The sequence below is a fragment of the Grammomys surdaster genome, unplaced genomic scaffold, assembly GCF_004785775.1.
Source record: "Grammomys surdaster isolate TR1022 unplaced genomic scaffold, NIH_TR_1.0 125672, whole genome shotgun sequence".
In the NCBI taxonomy this organism is placed as follows: Eukaryota; Metazoa; Chordata; class Mammalia; order Rodentia; family Muridae; genus Grammomys; species Grammomys surdaster.
The window spans coordinates 721,100-744,815 of NW_021620509.1; the positions used below are offsets into that span (position 1 = coordinate 721,100).

The 23,716-nt window shown below is 46.9% G+C and overlaps 1 protein-coding gene across 1 annotated transcript in view; it reads left to right on the plus strand.

Moving 5' to 3' along the window:
* The first annotated feature begins 3,057 nt into the window (after positions 1-3,057).
* Med26 (mediator complex subunit 26) overlaps positions 3,058-23,716 on the plus strand; it is a 49,523-nt gene continuing 28,864 nt past the window's right edge. Inside the window, exon 1 of the mRNA XM_028787766.1 lies at positions 3,058-3,476. Coding sequence (XP_028643599.1) covers positions 3,405-3,476 — 72 coding nt within the window. The 5' untranslated portion in view covers positions 3,058-3,404. The remainder of the gene's footprint in view (positions 3,477-23,716) is intronic.

The window sequence follows — 23,716 nt, forward strand, 5'->3', positions numbered from 1 at the left end:
GCCTCAAATTCAACATGGAGCCAAAATTGCACCGGAATTCTTGGTCCTCTTGCCTCCATTTTCTGACCATAGGGATCATAGAAGTTGGTTACCAGGTTCAGCTAATGTCATTTTTAAACAGAACTACACTTGAGTCTCAGGCAGGAGGATTACAAGTTCGCCTGGGATACAGAGGGAGACCCTGTTTCAAAAAAGCAAAACCAGAGTGGCCAGATGGCTCAGCAGGTATAGCCACTTACCCAGCTATGCCTAAGATGATCCCCAGGACGGTGGAAGAAGAGAACTGACTCTTGGCAGTGGTCCCCTGCACATGGCTAACACATACACAATTATATATACACAAACAACCAAACTTAGGTAAATGAACACGTAGGATACAGTTGTGTGCATAGGACTCCACAATATTGTAGTCGTGTACTCTGAAGGTAAAGGAAGGTGGATCTAGTTTGAGGGTGGCCTGGTCTATAAAATGAGTTTCAGGTCAGCCAGAACTACACAAAGAAACCCTTTCTTAAAAACAAACAAACAAAACAAGAAGATGGGTTGGAGAGGTGGTTCAGCTACTATGAATGCTTGCCACCACTGGTCCAGAGTTCAATTCCTCATACCTACATGATGGCCTTCAGCTCAAGAGATCCTCCTGTTTCTGCCTCCTGAGTGCTGGGATTAAAGGCTAGGCACAGAAATTAACCTTTAAGAAAATAAAATCAGAAGTGCCATGTATGGTGGTGGGTGGTACAGACCTATAATTCTAGTGCTCGAGGAGGTGGAGGTAGCATGAAGAGCTCAAGGCCAGGGCTGTGAGATGATGTAGCACTTAGGATCACTTGTTCTCGAAGGAGAACCAGGATTCAATTCCCAGTATGCACTCACAACTGCATACAATTCTAGTTCCAGGGATCTGACAACTACTTCTGGCCTCTGTAGACACCAGGGACATATAGGTGCACATATATACCACAGGCAAGACATTAATGTCAAATAAATGTATTTATTTAAAGACAGGGCCTCTCTCTATATGGCTGTCTATCCTGGAACTCACTATGTAGACTAGACTGGATTCACAGAGATCCTTCTGCCTCCCCTTGAGTACCATCATGCCAGGCAAATAAAAAATAAAGAAAAAGGTTCAAGGCCAGCCTAGGCTACATATGGTCTCAAAACCTGGAGAGAAATCTAAAACAGCAAAGTCAACAGGTAAATTGAATGCTGCCCAAGATGTTTTCCTGACTTGATCCATGCAAAACTAATTGCCTGCTTAATCTATACTTGTTTTGAAAAAAGGCATACTATACCACTGAATAAACAAGATAGCAGGTCTGCAGGGCAGGCTGATGCACTTAATTCCAGCTCTTGGGCAGTAAACTCAGGTGGATCTCTGTGAGGTTGAGGCTAGCCTGGACTCCACGTTTCAAACTAGCCAGAACTGCATAGTGAGATCCAGGCCAGCCAGGGATTTGTAGTGAGAACCTGTATAAGGGGAGAAAAAAAAAAATCAAAATCAACTATTAAATAATTAATAAAAGACAGTAGATTGGCATACATGTAGTCCTGCACCAGAGAGACACTGGCAGAAACAAAACGTTTGAGACCAGCTCAGGCTTCATAAACTCTGCCTAAAAACACTAAACTAGGAGCCAATGTTGATGAAGGACCTTGTTTAGTTTGCTTATCTAGTGAGATTAAGTGTATCTTCAAAATGGGCTGCTTTCCAGCTTGGACCATGAACTCCAAACACGTGCCAGGGAGAGAGTATATTTGAGAAGTATTTGTTCATATTCATCCTACTGGTGTAATGCAAAGCCTTCTGCCATGTGCAGAATCAAGAAACCAGTCATGATAAACTTTTTATTTTCTGGGTGGGTGGGAGAGAAGGGCAGGGTCTTACTTACGTAGTCCTTGCTAGTCTGGAACTCACTGTGGAGACCAAGTTGGCCTGGAACTCCAGAGACCCTCCTACCTTCCGAGCGTTGGAATTAAGTGTCTGGTTCCCTGCCTCCCCCAGTAACCCTCAGAAGTGTAACAAATTTAAAATTAACAGGTGTCGAACGGCTCTCAGGAGTACATGTGGTTTTCATTACCTGTTTCTCTACCGTTTCATGTCTGGATTTTTAAGGTTACGACACAAAATGGAAGTTATTTTTTTCCCCGTGGCCACTTTAGTATAGTGGGCTAAACTCGGAGCCCGCCCTCTCATTCCATCTGTCCATCTGTAGGGGTCACCGAAGGACGGGGGACCGCAGCCCTTTTACTTGATATCCTTCGTTCTTGGTTTGACCTAAAACTCCCGGTGACCTTGGCGCTTCCCTTCCTCCTCCGTGAGGCGTTCCTGTTTTCCAGCACCTGAGATGCAAAGGGGGGGAGGGTGTCGCTCCGTCCCTTCGGAACGCGGAGGGGACGATGTTCCGCATCCTGCTGTGTAGACACTGGATGGCCATCTCCAGTTCCCCCGCCTCTCAGGAGGGCGACAAGAGTAGTGCTTCCTCTTGAGTTCCAGCCCCGTACGGATGCAGAGCCGAGGTGTCAGCGTAGCGCAGGCCTTGCAGACTCGCGCCCTCTGCATAGGCGGCAGCTCCCAGACGTGCCCTTAAGTCCCCGCAGCGCGCGGGTCACATGGGGACACGCACTGCTCTGTAGACCCGTGCCTGGGGCCTCTGCAGCGGCGACGGCTGTCCTCGCAGCAAAGGTCTCAACGCAGGCAATCGCTGCCCTCCACCGTGTCCCTATAGCCGCTCCAACCCTCTGGTTCCTAAACGCTAGAGGCCCTAATTCGGGGGAGGGTCTTTCCATTCTGCAACCGCAAAGCAGCCAGGAGGAAGGGTCCGTGCTCCTGGACTTGGAAGCCCCGCCCTCCAGGCCAAAATGGGCGTGGCTTCAGATAGCGTCCGTTGCCACGCCCAACCGCCTCCCAACGGCTCTCTGGGTTCGGCCTCGGAACCTGGAGGCGGGGCCTGATGAGTACGCCTGCGCGCGCACGCGCAGAATCAATGGGCGTGGCTCACAAGCCGGCCCCTCCCAAACCCGGTGTCTCCACCCGCCCCATCTCCCAACCTCCTCAGCGTGGCGCCGACGCTGCGTGCGGCGCGGGTTACCCAGAGTGCTCAGCGCGGGGGCAGCTCACTGGAGTTTGGTTCTCGAGGCGGCGGCGGCGGTGGTGGCGGAGGCTCCTCCGTCGGCTCCTCCTCCTCCTCGCTCGGCGGTGGCGGCGGTGGTCCGGGGCCTGAGCTCCGGTCCCCTCCGCTTCCCTCCGTCCTCCGCCATCTCCCCGAGCGCCTCGACCTCCTCCGGCGCCGCGGGGAACATGCGGCTCCGTTCCCGGAGGCCGGCGAGTGACTGACCCGCGTCCCCCCTCCTCAGCCTGCCCGCCTCCCGGCCCGGCCGCTCCCCCCCGCTTCGCCCAGGCAATGACAGCGGCTCCGGCGTCTCCGCAGCAGATGAGGGACCGGCTGCTACAGGCCATCGACTCCCAGAGCAACGTAAGTGACTGCCGCGCGATCGGGGACCGAGGCCGCATGTGTCGGGACCCTCCCCCTCCGACGCGCCCCCAGCCAGGGGGTCTCTCCGGGCGGTGATCTGCCCGCCACAGCCGCTGCCATTTCGGTCTCTCCTTCTCTTGGGTCCGGGGGCCGCAGGCAAGGCGGGTAGCCCGGCAGCTTAGGTACCTGAGGCCGAGGCTTCACGCGGCCTGGACTGAGGAATGGTTCGGAGCTTTGATCAGAGCTAGTTCTCATCGGTTGTCCCAGCCCGGCCGCCCTTGGTGCTCCCCACCGTGCCCCGCTTGCCTCACCCCAACCATGGGAACTGAGAAACCCCCGGGAAGGTCTAGCTGCCAGGAGCAAGGTAGAAAGCAACTAGTGTCTCCGCGATGACTAGGGTAGCCCACGTCTCAGGAGTCTCGGCCTTTATTCCCCTTCGGTCTTCTGGCTAAGTCTCCCTCTTGGCCTCGGAGGGAACCCTAGGCCCGTTCTGCCTCCAGTCTGTCTACCTGTGAGGCCTGGAGAGTCTCCTCTTTTTTCTGATAGTGGACAAACCTTTCCTGGGGTCGCTTCCTAGAAAAGAGACCCTGCAGAGAGTGGGATCCTGTCACCTTTCTTGACCTAAAAGCTCCATTGCGCTTCTAACTAGAAGCTAAATAAAGCCCGGGACTTTGGTACTGAATTACTGCCCATCACAGCTGATTGTTCTCTTATCCCTACCTTCCGGTCCCCTTCCCATCTCTCTTGCCCCACCTGAGGTGCTTTGGGCCCTAGGCTGTCAAGATTTAATTATAAGGGGTTCCTTTATGTCACATTTTCCTCCGCTAAGAGTCCTGTGAGCAGAGGGACATCGTTTTCTTCCTGTGTAAGTGTAAACTAATTTCACCTGTTCTTGTATTTTTTTCCAAAGGTTTGTTGGCAGTGTAGGGGGCGGGTGTCCTTGTTGCTGTCAGGAGCAGGGCCATGGGAAGATGCACAGGCATTCAGATATGAAGTGTTTGCTGGGAGACCAGGAAGTGGCCTTTGAGATCACTTTTTAATGTGCTCGGGATGGAAGGAAAAGTCATCTTGGGCTTGGCCAGGTAACTGAGGTTTGAGTCTTTTTGGGTTCCCTTGCCTGTGCTTAGTGATGTGTTGTATTGTGGTGTGTTGAGAGTAATTCACATTGTTTGTGTAGTCTTGGTAGAAAGAGAGGTTTCTATGGGAGTCTGCTTGCCAGATCCAAAATTATTTTCTTCCTGGTCTTTAAGATCCCCTTGATAGTAATTTAGTAAATATTGTAGACATTTTTTTTTTCAAGGTGGAATAGATAGCCTCCTCCTCCTCTTCTTCTTCTTCTTCTTGGTTTAAGATTTGTTGTTGTTTTGTTTTTTGTTGTTGTTTTGTTTTGCCAGTGATTGGTATTACTGACGAATCACATGATTGATATATTAGGATATTCAAAGTTAAAAACAAGTGATAGAAAAACATAGCCTTGATGGCTTTTGTGTCTTTGCTGAAGCCATAGTGTATACAGTGTAATTTTTTGGTGGTGTTTTTTGAGAAGGGTTCCTCTTCTGTGTAGCTTTGGCTATCCTAGAACTTGCTCTTTAGTCCAGGCTGGCTTCAGAGATTCTCCTGCCTCTTCCTGCTAAGTACTGAGATTAAACGATTGCACCACCACTGCTCATCTCTTCCACAGTGGAAGTCTTAACTCCTGTGTAACTCCTTTGCTGAGATCTTATCATAGATACTGACTGTATGTGAAAGTGTTGGGACCAGCAAGTGCTTTGACAGGTATCATGATGCTATAGATCAGGTTGGGTCCAAGTGCTAGGTAAGGTCTGACTAAAAGACCCTTTGCGGGTAAAAGAAGGAAGGTAGCCCAAATTTTAGTTTGTTTTCTGAGACAGTCTCTAGAAGTCACTATGTATGTAAACCAGGGTGGCCTTACAGAGAATCTGTCTGCTTCTACCTCTCAAGTGCTAGGATTAAAGGTATATGTGCCACCATGCTTGGCCCCCAAACATTAGTTTCTTGAATCTTCCCTTGGTCCTAAGTGTTACTATGCTCATTGGCCCATGGATAAGTTGTTTGAAGTTGGTATCTCAAAGGGCTATAGCGATAGGAGACCTTATTGTGGTGGCTGGAGTTGAGAACTTGTCTCTGACTGAGAAGGAAAGTGTTTCCCTAAATGTACTGTATCAGTGACCATCCACAAAAACAACTTGGTAGGTATATGTGCTAGGGGCTGGCTTTGCAGAATCTCTTTGTAGAGTTAGCCTAGAGCACTGTCCTCCATTTCTTGCTGAGGTATCAAAGGGTGCCCGGGCATTTGCACTGTCTCTGTGAGTGCTCAGGGCCCAGGTAAGAGCTGCATGTTGATGCAGGGATCTCTTCTCTGCTCTGTCTGCCCAGTTATGAGCTCCACCACTTGGTAATTGACACATATTTAGGATGTTGATGGAAAAAATACAAAACGGGGACAGAGGTGAAGAGTCAACACTAAAATTAACCCTCTTCAGAGAGAAGTGACAGAGAATGGTGTCATGTAATGCTTACCTTTATGAGTGTGCAATTATGGCTAAAAAATTTAGCTGTTGGCTTAAAAAAAATCAGTGCCAGGTAGCTAACCTAAAGTCCACAGCCTCTGAAGTTAGGAACTTCTGACTGACCTGTTCCTTGACCAGGGAGGTCTCAGTAAGATAGCCATCCCTGCTCTGTGTTCTAGCCTCAGCAGCAGCAAGCACTAACCTACGAGGCCTGTAGTTCAGGAAGTCCCCATCTCCCTTCCAAAAGGCTGCTAACAGACTTCCAGAACTGTGGAAGCTTCACTCAACTCAGTGTGTGTTTGCTCAGAGTGTTGGCAGTCTCTGAAGTATACTGTACGTCTGCTTGTAGTCTTGTGAATAAAGGTGAAGGGCGTGACTTACTTTTGCACAGAAATCACAGTGAGCTCCCCTTTGGCCAGTGACAGGATTCTTATTCCTGTGGTGCCCTTGCTGTTTTAAGAAAGTCTGAGCCATGTCTTCCTGAGAGATCAGCTCCTCATATATGTTTCATGTCTTGCCCCCTTTCCTAGAGAAGAAAGAGTCCTCCCTTTTTGCATTTTGTTTCAACTTTTGAGCCTGTGATTCAGGAGTTGCCTCCAAGCCCCCATATTTTTCAAGAAGCCCTGTGCTCCAGTCCTGAAGGCCAGCTGTGGAATGGCCTAACGGGAGCATTGGTGATTGAGAAAATCACGGGTAGCTTGAGATGTGTCTGTGGGGAATGAGAATGTGACCTTAATGGTTAACAGATTTCACTTTTCTAGACAGTGGAAAGACAATACAGTCGCATGAAAAGCTAAATAATGAAGTGGTGGTCCAAGATGGGGCTTACCCAAGACAGCTCTGTAGCCTTGGGGTTGCAGAGCAGTGGGAGGACAGCAAAGGCTTGGTGAAGGAGGACTCAACCACTGCTGCTGGGCTCTGGAGCAGATCTCAGAAGCTGCTGTCTTCCTCTCACTCTTCCAGAAGAAGGCACCATGGCCATCATTTCTTGCTTGGAATCACTTGTCTCTGCTGGCCAGCAAGTTCCTTGCAGCAAAGAGACTGGTGGACAGTCCTGGAAGAGTTCCTTCCAGACCCAGGTTCAGATCTGGAAGGGCTACAGTGGCCTACATGAATTGTTCTGGAAGGGTTTCTTCTGTTTAGTTCCTCCAGGAATTCATGCAAGATAAATTGTGTGAACTTTCCCAGCTATCTACACTCCTAGTTAATTTGCTACACCCCTAATTAATTTTCAAGGTACCCAACAGTGAGTTCTGTTCTTCCCAGTAGCCCTATAAAGGGAGGTGGGATGAAGCCAGTCCCCCTTTTTGACAGCTTAATGCTAGTGATGTCTGCTGTGGCTAGAGAGGACAAGATGCTTTTGTTTCTTAATGACTTCATGTAAGGTGACTAGGCCAGAGTTAGGTACTCAGAGTTAAGTGACAACACTTTTTTGTTTTGTTTTGTTTTGTTTTGTTTTGTTTTGTTTTGTTTTGTTTTGTTTTTTTGAGACAGGGTTTCTCTGTGTAGCCCTGGCTGTCCTGGAGCTCACTCTGTAGACCAGGCTGGCCTCGAACTCAGAAATCCTCCTGCCTCTACCTCCCAAGTGCTGGGATTAAAGGCGTGCGCCACCACCGCCCGGCGTGACAACACTTCTGACATGGAATAGTATCATGTTATGGTTGAAAAATGGAGACGTGGCATTGGACAAGGTATGGAGTGGGGATGAGCTAATGTGAAGAGGAGGGATGCAATGTGGCAGTGCGCTCTCATGCTGGCCTTGATGCCCTGCCTCCGAGCACCCTTTGCAGCCAGCTTCTGTCATTGTCAGGGTGTCAGCCTTGTGGAAGGGTGTCATGAGCTGATACACTCACTACCAGAGTAGGGAAGGCTTGGGCTGCTAGTTGTATGTGATCAGATCTGGGTGAGAGTGAACCCGTTAGCGTTGCAGGGGCTCTGTCTCTGTGTCAATGGGTGTGGAACTTTGCCTGTGTCTTGTGCTGCAGCTTTGCTTTCTGCTGAAAGGTGACAGCTCTTTTAACACTAACTTAAAATGCCAGTGATCCTGTCAGAAAGGATACAAGAGCTGAATATGTTAGCTCTTCTGGGTCCTGTACAGTGGTGTCCGTGTCGTTCTCTGCTGTGACCAGGATTCAGGAGAAGAGCAAAGTGGTGGTTCTAAGTTGGGAGTCAGGTTTTATTTGATGTTTTGTCTCCCTGAGGAAGATAGACTTTGTCCTCAGTGAGAGTTTTTTTTTTTTTTTGGTTTTTCGAGACAGGGTTTCTCTGTGTAGTCCTGGCTGTCCTGGAACTCACTCTGTAGACCAGGCTGGCCTTGAACTCAGAAATCCGCCTGCCTCTGCCTCCCAAGTGCTGGGATTAAAGGCGTGTGCCACCACCACCCAGCCCAAAAAACAAAACCTTTTAAAAAAGATTTATTTATTTTATGTATATAAGTGCTTTATCTGCGTGCCAAAGACAGTAACAAATCCTATTACAGATGGTTGTGAGCCACCACGTGTTTGCTGGGAATTGAACTCAGGACCTCAGAAAGAACAGCCAGTGCTCTTAACTGCTGAGCCATCTCTCCAGATCTTTTTGAGACAGGGTCTCTATGTAGTCCTGGCACTCGCTCTGTAGACCAGGCTGGCTTCGAGCTCACAGTGATCTGCCCGCCTTTGCCTGCTGAGTGTTCAGATTAAGTGTGTGTGTGTCACCATCATTTAGCCCAAGATAGAATTCTTGGGAGCATGAAATGGCTCTTTGGAATACTTTGTCATCTGGAAGTTCAAAATTAAATGCTTTATAGCAGGTGCAGGCGGTTAGTTCTTGGTTTGTTTCTGCTGTGAGAAGAACAGACTTGGAAGGAATAGTCGGGTTGGTCAGTCACTGAGCAGTTTATCTCAGATTGGGCTCTGTACATTTGAATTGGGCTCTCTTTCAGAGAGCTCCTGGAGAGCTTGGACATGGCTGAGGTTAGTACTGCATGTTCTTTTTTTTTTTAGTTGGCATCTTGCTTTTCTGACTGGGCTAGCCTGGAACTCCTGCTTCAGCCTTCCAGGCAGCTGGTTCGATAGGTGAGCACTGTATCTGAAGTGGTGTGGTACTGTGTGAATGTAGACAAAGGGCAGAAATCCTGGGAGAAAGCCCTAATGCACTTAGGGTTGTCTTGGATTATCATCTAGCTAATAAGTCCAGGGCCATCAGGACCCTTCAATTGTGTGGTGGCCATCTAGTTCCCTAATCTTCCGTGGTTCTCTATGGATTGTTGAAGAGAAGGTCACTTCAGGTGAGGCGATGTGCCCTCTGGGGATGCAGGCTTGCCAGGCAGCTGTAGTTCTAGCTTCAGAGTTGCTGGAGCTTCAGCAGTTTCCTGGATCCAGCCACTAGAGCCTTTGAGCCTGGGGAAGCCCAGGGCCATCAAAGTTGTGAACGGCTTCAGCATGCCTTTAATCTCAACACTTGAGAGGCAGGGGCAGGCCGATATCTAAGTTCCAAACCATCTTTGTCTACATAGTGAATTCCAGGCCAGCCAGGGTTATATTCAAACTTTGTCTCAAATACATTTTTAAAAATGATTTCCTTTGCTGGGCAGTGGTGGCGCACGCCTTTAATCCCAGCACTTGGGAGGCAGAGGCAGGCGGATTTCTGAGTTCGAGGTCAGCCTGGTCTACAGAGTGAGTTCCAGGACAGCCAATGCTACGCAGGGAAACCCTGTCTTGAAAAACCAAAACCAAAAAAAAAAAAAAAAAGTTTCCCTTGAGCTCAGAGATAGGCGTGATGTCTTGTGTTGGCAGCAGCAGTTAACAGGCTAGTGCCACTAGATGAGCACCCTGGCTTCCATGCACTGAGAGCATTTTGTTGCTCTTAGTCTGAAGGTGGGCACTTACTTGTGTTTAACGAAGGGGCCAGGAAAGACTAAGCAAATCTGTGGGTCTCAGACCAGTGCTGGGTGACCCTGAAGCAAGTGGTTCAGTGCTGCCCAGCCCCCTTTCCTACTGCAGTACTTCTGAGAACTAAGCTCTAGCTCAAAGGGTCCACATAGAGGTCTGAAGTGTACAGCTTGCATTTCTGTTCACGTCCCTGTTCATGCAACTTTTCCTCTTTTACTTGAAAAAATATTAAGAGAAATTTAAGTTCTTTTTATGTGTCAGGGTGGTGTATGCCACATTGGTGCAAGTGCCTAAGGAGGCCAGAAGAGGGCATCAGATCCCTTGGAGTTGGAGCTGCAAGATGGTGTGAGCTGTGCTGGAGCAGGACTTGAGTCCTGGCAGCTTCTGGCATCTCTCCCTTTCACTTACTTTAACTCTGGGCTCCAGACTATTTCAGATGCGAGGACCCATTTTCATTTTAGCTTTCCAGTCATCTCTTGGTGTGTTTTTAAGTGTGACCAGGTTTTTCATTGTTTTTAAAGTTCTCAAGTTTGGGTGTGGCTCTTGTTTTCAGCTGGGAATCTTCTTAGATGAGAAAACTGGTCTCACCTGTATCTGACACCTGGGAATCAACTTTGGTACTCCCTCTGGTGAGGAGCCCCGTTTATCCCCATAGCCCACCCCACCCCCCCCTTTTAGAAAAATTTCCTTGTGAAATCCATATGCCTTGTGTAACATCTTTTAAAATCCTACCAAAGTCATAGCAAGTTTCCATTGTTGGCTTATTTATTTATTTATTTATTTACTTACTTATTTATTTATTGGCAAGGTCTCACTGTAGCTCTGCTTGTCCTGAAACCTCATTATGAAGACCAGGCTGGCCTCAGCATTCATAGTGCTTGGATTAAGGCATGGGCCAGTATGCCAACTGGTCTCGTACTCGCTCTCTCTCTCTCCCCCTCTCCTCCCTACCCCGCCCCCCCTACACACACACGAGGAATTACAGATAGTTGACTGACTCATCTGACATGGGTCCTGGTCTCTAACTCAGAATACTAGAAGAACAGCAAGTGTTCCTAACCACTGAGCCATCTCTGTTCTTGCTGGTTGGTGTGTTTTGGCTAGCCTTGACTGTCTAAGCTCAATGGATCCTCCTCAGCCTTCTAACTACCTGTAACTAGTGGCCTGCATCTCACACACCTCTGATTAAAGGTCTTGTTTTCTACCTTTCCATCCACTTACAAGCTCCTCCCAGTGCCTGATGGGCTGGAAAAGGGCTGGTTTGGAACTGTCTCTCAGCCTTTATCTGAGCAGGTAGGTGTCAGGTGCTGGCAGCCTTCAGTGCTTCAGTGCTTTAGTGGTTGGTAAGTTGCTGAGAAAGTGCTATAGATAGTGATGGTACCATACTGTCTCCTTTTTCCCTTCCATGTGGTCAGTCACTGTACTCTCTGCGTAGACATGTGCTGAGTCTTGTGTGAGGGACAGGGATGTAGCCATTCCAATCTGAGCTGGACCAGCGACAACAAAACAAGCCATTGAGGGACTGTATATATTAGACACAATCCCTTTGGCTGGGGCTGGAGTTGTGTTTCTTGAATGGCTTATCATGCCTTATAGGTTAGGATGGCCAAATCTTTCCTTGGGGGTGAACTCTAGTTTCCTTCCTTCCTTCCTTCCTTCCTTCCTTCCTTCCTTCCTTCCTTCCTTCCCTCCCTCCTTTCTTCCCTCCCTTCCTTCCTTCCCTTTCTTCCTTTCTTCCTTCCTTCTTTTCTTTCAGAAAAGGTTCTCTGTGCAGTCCTGACAGTCTAAGAACTCACTCTGTAGACCAGACTGGCCTTCAACTCATACCCTCCTGCCTCTGCCTCCTGAGTGTTGAGATTAAAGGCATGCACCACCATGCCCAGCATTTTCTTTTCAATAAAAAAAAATCTTACTGGGTGTGCAGGGGGCAGGTATACCAGACACTTGTGTGGAGGTCAGAGAACAACTTTGTGGGATTGGTTCTCTCCTATTTTTATGTAGGTTTTAGGGGATCAAACTTAGGTAGTAGTCAGCCTTGCATAGCGCAGGTGTAGCAAGCATGTGACTAAAGCCTACCTGTTTTCAGGGCTAGTTCTCCTGGAATCCACGTACAGTGAATGCTGCTGGGCTTTACTTGGCATGGTGTCTGTCGTGAGGCCTGCAGGACTAATGTGCTGTTGTTAGATGGAAAGGTAGCCGTAGCCTTTGGCTCATTACTTCTCACCATTTCCTCCAACATTCATTTGGCTGGCTTCTGCCTGAGCACCCATCCTTACATCATTGGCTAAGTCATCTATGCAGCCTGCTGCTTTACCTGGGAGGGCTCCCTCAGCACAGTACTTTAATTGCTTTACCCCAAAATTTGATGTGATATTACAGTCAATTAGCTGGGCCCAGGACTGGGTCTGGGGAGCTGCCCCTAGAGGGCCAGTGAGTCCAGAGTAAGTGTTGAGTGGTTTGCCAGAAGAGGGGCCTAAGTGCTACTTGTTAAGGCTTCTTTTTAAGCTCTGGATTTGCCTGGCATCACCCCCTGGTGCTGAGCTGTTAGCCTGTCCTGGTGCAGGTGTGTCAAGTTGAAGTTTTGTCCCTCATTGTGGGTGAGTCTTCCTTGGTTCTGATAGTAATTTCCCCTTATGCTTGAGAGATTGTCTCTGTTCAGACCTACTATCCACACAAGCAAGGGCCCCAGACCAGAGCCCACGGCTTGTATGGAGTGAGAGGCCACAGACTTAGGTCTAGGAGGTCTGGTTTGGTCTGACTGTCTTGCTTGTTTCCTTTTGTTTATCCCATCCCTCTGGTTGACCTAGGGAACCAGAAACTGGTCTCTCTGCTTCTGAACTGCTGCTTCCTTTCAGTTGACCAGATGACAGGCCCAAGGGATGCTTGTCAAGTGGCCACTGTCTTCCTATGCTCTGGATGCACTGGCGTTCTACTTTTTCTAGGTGTTGGCAGCCTGGGGTTAGCTGGTACCAGCAAGGTGTGTGAATGGACATTGCTGTTACTAGTTCTAAAGGAACTGAGTTCCACACTGACAGTTGGTGGCCACTAAGGAAGAAATCTGGAGCTGACTTCTCAGAACAGGGGTGCACAGTATCCCATGTCTAGGCTGTCAAGCTCTTGCTTTGCCAGGCTGCCCTTTGCCTCCTCCCAAAGCTGAGTCATCATTGCAGTTTGGGGCTAGCGTTGTGATGAGAGAAGGGAAGAGAACTACATTTTAAGTGTCATGTATGTATATTTTATGTTGCCCTCAATGTCATGTATGTAAATACATGTGTATATGTGCATGTGTGTACTCAAGCATGTGCAGACTTTCTCCACATTGTGGCAAAGACAGCAGCTCCTCCAGACCAGACCAGGTGATTGTTGTAAGAGGGATGGGATATAAGTGCCTGTGCCCATAGGAAGTTTCCAGAAGAAGCAGAATCTACTGTACAGATAGATTCCCCAGGGTATTCATGAAATTGAAGACTGCAGGGTCCCCTGATCTTGGCCAGGATTAGGGGACCACACCATGGTGCATTTGGCTGATTATTCTTACATGGGAGTGCTTCTGTGAAAGGTTAGAACTCAATACTGTACCAGTCCTTCCAGCGGAAGTGTCCTGGCTCCTGTCTTGGATGTGGTTTTTATCCTAGCAGATACAGAATTTAAAGTGTGGCAGTGTCTGCTTTGTAGAATGATCTATCTGTGGGCACAGGAGTGCCTGCTGTGTTGGTCATCCAGAATGCCTTCCTGGGTTGCTACATTGTCTTCTGTGTCCATCATGTTGCAGCCTTACAGTGAGACCTGACCCTTGTCTTCTTACTATGTTGGACTTCCCTTTCTGAGTGTATCCCCTTCCACTGTCTCCTTTGAAGCATTTTGGCTTTATCAGCATCATTTATACACTCATCTGACTTCAAAGCTGTCCAGCACTGTCAGCATTTTCCTGTATATCTCATGTCCGTGCAGCCCAGGTGCCCCTTCACCTCGGCCCTGGGTGTGCTTGGCTGTGTTCTTTGGTGCTGTGGTCTACTATTCTGGGCTACTTGCAGTTATCCTGGGCTCCCCTATTCCAGGAGGCTGAAACTGGGGGCTTTTAGAGGACCCAGTTGTGTGCCTCTGCATTTCCTCTTGTCTCATCTCAGAGCCAGTTGCTACAAATTGAGATTGAGATGTTTACCTGATGGAACCTGCTGCTCTTTGGCAAACGAGGAAGATACTATTTCTCTTGTAACCTGGCCTTGCTGCTTACCTTCTGCCTTGGGTAAGGTTTGCAGCCTTTTCTTCTCAGGAGGATATAGACATCACTGACTCTGGAGGCTGTTGAAATTGGGATACAGTGTTTTGGTTTTTTTTTAATTGGATATTTTATTTACATTTCAGGATGTTATCCCCCTTACCCCATTTCCCACCCCACCCCTGCCCAGGAACTCCCTATCCCATCCCCCCTCCTCCTGCTTCTATGAGGATGTGCCCTCACCCACCCTACACGCACACACTCCCAGGGGATGCAGTGGTTTTAATCCTAATTGCTAGCATACTGATAATATACACAAGTGACAATGCAGTGCTTCATCCAGCTCCCCTGCCATCCTGGACTTTCCGAGGAAACATCTCCTTCCAGTCCAGTCCAGCACCTAAGTCTGGCCAATCTTAGGGCTTTACCTTCCTGGTCAGTGACTAGCACAGGGAAGTACTATGACGCAACAAGCGCTTGTACAAGTTGCAGCACTTTGTTGGTGGAATTGGGTTCAATAATGGGAAAGGCTTAAGATGCTTGCTGCTGAGTCAGGCCAGTTCACTGAGCTGACATCCCCCCTCCCCCCAGAAGCTGGCTTTTCTGTCCCCCAAAACAATGAGAATCAGGAGAGAATTATATGGGTACTTTGGGTCCCAGGTGCTGACTTGGGCAGCCTCTTACTGGTCCTGGATGAGGATTAGCACATGAGCTCTTGCTCTGTCTCCTGATCGCTGCTCTCTTTGCTTTTCTTCCTCCTTTATTTTCTCCTGTGCTTTGGGTCAAGAGTTCTCAGCAGCACAGCGTGCTAGTTGCTTTTGGCAATTGGATCCATCTTGTGCTCCTTCAACCACTGACATGCCTGCTATTCCCCCCACCCCTCACCCTCCAGCTCCCAGCTCCCATTGAGGGAAGGAATAGTGGTTGACCTCTTGTTTTGCTAGTGTAGAGTGAACCTGTTCTCCTGTGACCAAGTTACAGGCAGATATGTGTTCATCTCTCTAAGCACAGTAGTGCATAAACTGAGGGTTGGGTTTGGGGTAAAAATTAAAGTTTCATGAGTCCGGGGCATGACATACATTTGGCAGTGTGGGTGTTGAGGTAGCAAAGACTTGGCCGACCCTTTGGAGGACCTACTACCTTGGTTGGTTCCTCCTGAAGTTTATCTGACCTTTGTGTGTCACCCACTCTCACTGAGTGGCGACTGAGTGGCGAAGTTGTGCATGCTGTTGGGCAGGACCTGACTTGTGCCTTGAGTGCATGAGTGCATATGCCCTGAATAACCTCACTTGCTTTCTAGTGACCTTGTAGTGTCTTAATGTTTCCAAGCTTGGGTGTCTGTTGTGATATGAGGCTAGTGTCATTCTGTGGGGTCCTAGGTGGTGACAGTGCCTGGCTTCTGTTTAGTCATCCTGCTTGTGAGGGATATGTTGCCTTTCTGTCTCCATAAGGAAGGGAGTTAGGGGCTCGTTTCTAGAGATCAGATAGCTGGAAGAGGCCAAGGTAGGACCCCAACTCTACCTGTGCCAGTAGACGTTCAGGATGGACTTCTGTTCCCAAGTCCCCCACATCCTTTCTGAAACTCTTGGTTTTAAACAGTGCCTTAGTGTGTAGATCATGCTTGGGCTGGAACTTAACTTCTGTCTCAGCTGGAGTGCCCAGGTGGTAGTGGGCTTTAGAAGACACCACATCTAGTCTTCTTTAAAGGACACAAGAGAAATGGCCATGAGGACAGTGTCAGTTCCCACAATGTGTTCACTTGTGTTAGGTGGGTCACTTTATAGATGTAAGACACTGAGGCTTAGTGAAGCTCTGCAGCTGGCCACTTTCCAGTGTGGGGCTGTGAGCCTGCTCTGTTCACCCTCCAAGTGTTAGCTCCTCAAGTACAGCTACTCACACAGAAAGATACCCAGGACACCAGGGTCCTGAGCTGGATAAATATTTCCTTGAGCTACTTACTTAGGCTTGTGTGGTGCAAAGGATCTGCTGTCCTTTTTAGCCAAATGTGGTTTCTGTGATATCTACGAGTTCCTGAGCCAGTTAGTGGGGTCTTGTGATGAGAGTCTTAACTCTTCAAGTATGGTTGATGGTGGGGCTTGATGGCAGCTGAAATCCTCTGAGACTCTCCCTCTCCCCTATCCTGATAAAGGAAGACAGATGAGAAGAAAGAAACATTTAATATGCAAGAAATTGGGGGTTCAGCCTATGTTGGATCTCTTCAGCTTTGTCTTAGAGTTGTGTGCTTTGAGCAAATCACATCAGATATGTTTGTATCACCACAGGTCTTTGCAAATGGAAGGCAAGCCTGTCCTGTCGGTAGTTCCCTAAATAGGAGCTGAACGAGGGCAGCCCCTTCCCACTTTTTCAGGAACAGGATCAATCCCTAGGAAGAGTGTAGGCAGCTGGCTGGTTTCTACAGATGTTGTGTTTGCTTTCTTAAAGGCAGTATTTAGGATGCCAGGGCTGCCACACAGCTCTATACGCTGGAGAGACTCCATCCAGGGAAAAGGGAAGACACTAAGACTTCAAGAAAGAAGGGATGTTAGTTAGAGTTTCCATTGCTGTGAACAGACACCATGATCAAGGCAAGTCTTATAAAAGACAATGTTTATTTGGGACTGTCTTACAAGTTCAGAGGTTCAGTTCATTATCATCAAGGTGGGAGCATGGCAGGATCTAGGCAGCCATGGTGTGGGAGGAGCTGAGAGTTCTACATCTTTATCTGAAGGCAGAATACTGACTTCCTGCCAACTAGGATGAGGGTCTTATAGCTCACACCCACAGTGACACGCCTACACCAACAGGGCCACACCTTCTAATAGTGCCACTCCCTGGGCTCAACATATGCAAACCATCAAAGGATGGTTCTTCATCCCTTTGTTTTCAAATAGGGGCTTGCTCTTTAGTCCAAGCTGGCTTGAAACCTCAAGCCTCAGCCTCTTATTGCTTGGATGGTAGGCATTTGCCAATCACTGCATTCAGGAAAGGTGCATTTCTTTGGAAGGTGGGTACACTCAGGTTGAAGACCTGACTGGAATTATCTCAGTACCTCTGTGCTGCAGTGGCAATCAGGAGATTAAAATAGAAATGAGGGGTGGGGTTTTTTAGGAAGTAGTTCCTTTCTGTGTTGAGAATGTAATCAGTTAACAGTTGAAGAGACTATGGGCAGAGGAATATTGGCATCATTGACACTCAGAAAACATACTTACTTAGACACACGGGAAGATTGGTGTTGGCAGGCAGTTTAAGATTGGCTATTCCATTCTGCATCTCCTAGGTACTCTGCCTGCAGCTCAGAGCTACTGTCACTCTTTTGGAGAGTATATATAGCAGGAGCCATAGCCATGCTCTAGTCCTTTGACCCCATAATTTTACCGGTAGAAATGTGTTTACTATGCAGGAATGTTTTCAGTAGCAGTGTTAATGGGGGCAGTGGGACAATCATATCATTAGTTGGGTTCATTGCTGGCTTGGGAGAAGCTGAAGCAGAGAGGGACAGGGTAAGAGACTTCAGATCCAGCACACATGCTTGATTGATAGAACAAAACAGTTGACTGCTTCTATAGAAGTGGTTCTCAACCTCTGGGTCACAACCCTTTGATGGGGGTCCCATATTATTTATTTATGTTATTACTCATAACAGCAGCAAAACTAGTATGAAATAGCAATGAAATAACTTGATGGTTGGGGGGTCACTACAACATGAGGAGCTGTATTAAAGAGTTGCAGCGTTAGGAAGGTTGAGAACCACTGTGTTAGGGAATGTATTGTTTCTGAGATTGTGGTCAACAGTATTAGCAACATTAATTTTGTGGACCTTTTTTTTTTTTTTGAAACATGGTCTGTGGTAGTTAGTTTTATGCCAACTTGACATAAGCTGAAGTCATCTGAGAGGAGAAACCTCAGTTAAGAAAATGCTTCCATGTGGGGTGTAGCACACATCTTTAATTCCACCACTCAGGACTCAGAGGCAGGTGATCTCTGCTTTTAAGGCCAGCTTGGTCTATAGAGTGAGTTCCAGAACAGCCAGGGCCTGTTTCAAAAAACTGAAAATAAAATAACAAAAACTCCCATAAGATCAGGCCATTGGCAAGCATATAAGACGTTTTCTTAATTAGTGATTGATGGGGGAGGGCCTAGCTCATTGTGGATGGTTCCGTTCCTGGGATGGTGGTCCTGGTTGAGCAGGCTGAGCAAAGCCATGGTGAACAAGCCAGTAAACAGCACCTCTCCATGGCTTCTGCATCAGTTCCTGCCTCCAGGTTCTTGGCCTATTTGAGTCTGTGTTCTGACTTCTTTCAGTGATGGACTACCATATGGTAGTATGGTAAGCCAAGTATAAACCCTTTCTTCCTTGACTTGCTTTTGATTATTATATTATTACTGCTGTGTTTCATCACAGCAGTAGAAACTCTTAACTAGGACATGGTCTCTTTCTTGCTCTGGTTGTCCTGGAACTCACTGTGTACATCAGGTTGTAGTGACAATTTTGGAGTTTTGGTTTCTTTGAAAAACAAATATTATTGGAATGTGTTTTCATTTTGATCCCAGGTATGGGAGATGGAGCTGCTTCAGACTGTCCACAGCACTTGACTATGATTTGCTTCATGCTCTAGCAGGGGCCTGATTTTGCCAGCTGCAGATAGTTTCTTTAATTGTGTGATGTTTGAAATTCTGGGCTTTTTAGAGGGTATATAAATGCTAGGACTCAGAGAGGTTGTTGGGTTATTGTTTGGTTGCTGTTGGTCATGGTTTGTTAAGTAGTCATTCGTAAAGGAGGAGAGTGGTGGGGGAGGAGGAAGAGGAGGAGGAAGAAGAAGATGATGATGGTAATAATAATAATAATAATAATAATAATAAAAAATCAATCCTGACTGTGAAGATCAAACTTGCCCCAAGGAACTCAGCACCCCTAATCAGTAGGAAATATCTAATGATAACATCACTTTATTCAGGGCTCTCTTCTTAGTGTTAGGGGGTTAAAAGGGTTGAAAAGGGTAGAAGAAAGAACAATCCCCAAAGTAGCAAAAGACCAGTTACACCAGCTAGCCTTGAACTTACTGAGATTCTCCTGCCTCTGCCTCAGTACTGGAGTTAAAGGCTTGTACCACCTCCACCCACTGACAGAGTTTTTGGTAAGAAGATTGTGTCTATAAATATCACTTTTGTGTTAAGACGTGGCTTTGATGACACTGTATAGAAGTAACATTCAAATGAGGATAAGATTTAGAATTGCCTTTTTAGTCAATATTGGAGATTTTATAGAAGTTGGAGCTGGGCATGGCGACATACACCTTAATCGCAGAGGTGAACGGAATCTGTGTTTGAGGCCAGCCTGGTCTCTACATAGTGAGATCCTGTCTCAAAAGAAAAATTTTATATATATATATATATATATATATATATATATATATATATATATATGAATGGGCATCTAAAGACTCTAGGTGCTTCTGTCTTCGTTTTTATGAATGTAAAATACAGTTAGCACAAATGGATTTTAATTTCATTCAGACTTCTAGTATTTCAATGTAGAATCAGTGTAGCAGTGGTGACCTTTTCAGAGAAACCCCACTGGACAAAGTTTCACACTTTGTGTCCAGGCATCCCCTTGTGGTTCCAGAACCGTAAGTACCAAGTACACAGATACTGAAGTTTCTGTTATAAAAATGAGTAGTCTATACACATCTTTAAATACCCACATATAATTGATTTATGTATTTGGAATTTTGAAACAGGCTAGGCTTGAACTCCTGCCACTCTTGCCTTAGCCTCCCAAGTGTTGTGGTGACTGATGTGCAGACTGTGGCTAGCCATATACGCTCTGAATCATCTCTTGAGTGATTTGTACGTAGTTGCTGTATTGTAGTGTTAAGGAAATGCTGACAAATGTGCTTACCCAACAACCTGACTTCTTCCTTCTAGACACACATATTGGAAGAACTGATGTTTGCAAGTTCTCCTCTGATCTCCATATATACACAAATAGTGTACGTGCGCGCACACACACACACACACACACACACACACACACAAAACCAAACCTAGCTTCATTTACAAATAACAGTGTTAGGGCTTTTGCCCAGGAGTTTTCAGATTCCCAAGGTCATAAGGTACAACCCTGTGTCCTGTACTCCCACCAGTGGATGGCTAAGTAGGGCTGCGAAGAGCCGCCTACTCCACATCATTTGCTCCAAATGTATATGTTAGGACCTATGTACAGAAACAAAAACAAAAATGAAATAAATACTGTAAAGTTGACAGGAAGTAGTGTTTTGAGTTTTATTTTAAGTTTATGTAATTTAATTCTTCAAACTGATTCCCAAGGTTCCTGAGAGCAGCCCCAGCACCCAGAACCACAGTGCTAAATAAAGATCAGCACAAGCTTTGGTGTGTGCAGGTTGGAGAACTGGCTGACCTGATGCCACTTGTCTCTCTAGCTGGGTTGTACGCTGTAGGACAGTGCCTGCTTTTACAACTGACTTCTGAAATGTTTTTTTTTTCATTTCTTCTTGACCACATTCATTGTAGAGTGTAAGCTGGGGCCCAGGGTGGTGGTTGTGCTTGCTTTGCAGTTTCACTGGGGGATTAAGGATAGATATGGGACTTAAAGGTGGCCTGCTATCCTTAGCAGCATGGCTCTTAGTGCATTCACATGGTTGGCCAAAGAAGGAATTCGAGTCCTTCGAGGAAGGGGTATCTGCTTGGTTCTCAAAGTAGAAATGGTGTATTTTGATGTTCTTCATTGTTATCGTTGAACACTAAGGTCTTTGCTCACCTGTCAGCACTGTGCTAGGGTATAATGCAGGTGGCTTTCCACCAAGTTGGAGAGTAGGTGCCTGCCCCTGGGAAGTCAGGAGCTTATTTTCTGGGCTACTCCACCCAGATGGCTGACCTCACCACTGGGCCACTCAGAATTAACTAGGCATGCCATATGTTCCCCTGCTTTCTAGAAAGGAAACCTCATTGTATCTTCAGGGTGCTGACAGCATGGGTTTTTCTTTTTCATGGTCTTGAATGCCTAGAGCCACAGGGTCCTTTCCTTCTGGCAACTATGCTCCTCCTGACCTCACCCACCTTGAGGTGACTTGGGTCAGTGGATCTGAATGGTGTACTGTGGGAGAGGTGAAGTTGTAGCATACTTCTGTCCAGTTGTCTCATGAGCTCTTGAGTGGATGCCTCAGACTTTGGCATGCTTGCATTTGGAATGAATGATGTGGAGGCAGAGCTGACAGAATGACATGTCTTCCATGCATAGGTAGCCATCATACAAGCTTGAGCTTGTTGTGCTAAGAAGGAAATATGATGCAGTACTGGGTGACCACAGAGTGTGCAGGTGCCACTTCTCTCTTCCGAGAAGCTTCTTCCATCTGAGATCTTCCCTGTGCCCACATACAGCATCTTCTTCCCATTTGACTGTATCTGTGAGCTGCTATGTAGTGAATTCTGGAATTTTGGTATATTATATTGCAACTCCCCCACCCCCCGCAATTTTACTAATATAGTGTACTGTAGCTGTCTTCAGACGCACCAGAAGAGGGCATTGGATCTCATTACAGATGGTTGTGAGCCACCATGTGAGTGCTGGAAATTGAACCCAGGACCTCTGAAAGAGCAGTCAGTGCTCCTAACTGCTGAACCATCTCTCTAGTCCCAGAATGTACTTTTTTTTTTTTTTTTTGTTTTGTTTTTGTTTTTCGAGACAGGGTTTCTCTGTGTAGCCCTGGCTGTCCTGGAACTCACTCTGTAGACCAGGCCGGCCTCGAACTCAGAAATCCACCTGCCTCTGCCTCCCAAGTGCTAGGATTAAAGGCGTGCGCCACCACCGCCCGGCCAGAATGTACTTTTAAGCCAAGGTGTGGAGATGTTGAACTGCTTCAGATTGTCTGCAGCAGCTGACCATGATTTGCCTCATGCTCTAGCAGAAGGAAGCATGTTTTTGCCAGTTGCAGATACTTTCTGCAATTGTGTTTGACATTTGGAATTCTGGAAACCTTTTAGAGGTTATTTTAAATGCTAGGGCCCAGAGAAGGGGTGTGGGTGGTAGTTGGTCATTTAGGGAGGTTGGTTGCCATTTGTCAGCTGTGGTCAAAGAAGGAACAAAAGCAAAGACATTAGATTCAAGGATTCCCCTCTCCTCTCTGCCTCCCTCCCTCCTTTATATTTGCTTCTCTCATATTTAATGTTAGGGGCTGTAATGAGGGGACTAAGGGTAGGAAGAAGAACCCACAAAATAGCAAAGACGAGCTAAAAGTGGCATCTGCCATGACACCTGAAAGCTAAAAGATTAAAATGGAAAATTAGATTTCAAATGCCATAGAGAAAATGGCAGGGAACGAAGGAATGGATATATATATATATAAAACTTTTCTCTTACAAGATGCCAACAAAAAATTTATTGCAACTGCTGCCACTGGGATATCCTCTGCTTTGCTCCCAGAGGGATTTTCTGTTTTTTCTTTTTCTTTGTATGTTCTGTTTCAAAAAAAAGGTTAGGAGAATGGCTGAGCAGTTGGAAAAGCTGCAGGTGGAAATGGAGAGACTGAGAAACAAAAAAAAAATGGCCGAAATGGGAAAACAAAGGGGGGTCACTCTCTCCCTCTTTCTTAAAGGGTTGCAGAGTTGGCTGTGCAACTGGAGAGATTGGGGATGGAGGTGGAAGCACTTGGGAAGCAAGGAGCATGGAGGAAGAGAACAAAAAGGGTCAGTCCTGGTGATTGAGCAAGAGAGAAACTCTTGCAGCTGACAAAGTGGGAGGACAATCTGATGAAACAACCAATTTCCAGAGAAAGTTAATCTTGAACCAACTGAGCCACCAGAGTGGAAGGAGAGGTGGCCCAGGGTTCCGAGGTCAACACCATGCACTTTCCCAGTAGTCATATGGCCCACACCTGCTAATGGTGTGGAACGAGGTTATGACGAGACAGCTGGTCCCATAGAAATGATAGATCTAAGGTGGTTTTAAAGAGGCCGTGGTTTCATATGGGAGATGCACTTGGCTTATGTGAAACAAATTCTAATTCTAAATAACGGGCTACTCAAAATAGAATTATTCCCCAAGACTGGAAGGGCTTGGTAACAGCTATACTAGAGACGGTCCACAGTTGCAGTGGTTACAATGGTGGAGGGAAGAAGTCGTGAATATTGAACAGTGAAATAGAGCGAGGGGAATGTATATAGTAAAAAACCAGTTGCTATGTCAAGGCTAGTACTCTGAAATACAAGAACAGATTCAATTTGATGATGCAACTATAGAATAATGTCACTTAGTGGCTTTGAGAGCTTGGGACAAAGTTAAGGAGCCTAGGGGAAGAGTCCAGCTTATTTACAAAGATTATACAAGGCTCAGAAGAAACCGCCACTGATTTTCTTTTTAAAGAATTATTTATTTTATGTATGTGAACACACTGTAGCTGTCTTCAGACACACCAGAAGAGGACATCGGATCCCATTACAGATGGTTGTGAGCCATCATCTGGTTGCTGGGAATTCAACTCAGGACCTCTGGAAGAGCAGCCAGTGCTCTTAACTGCTGAGCCATCTCTCTACCCTGCCTTCACTGATGTTTTTCCCTTCCTTCCTTCCTTCCTTCCTTCCTTCCTTCCTTCCTTCCTTCCT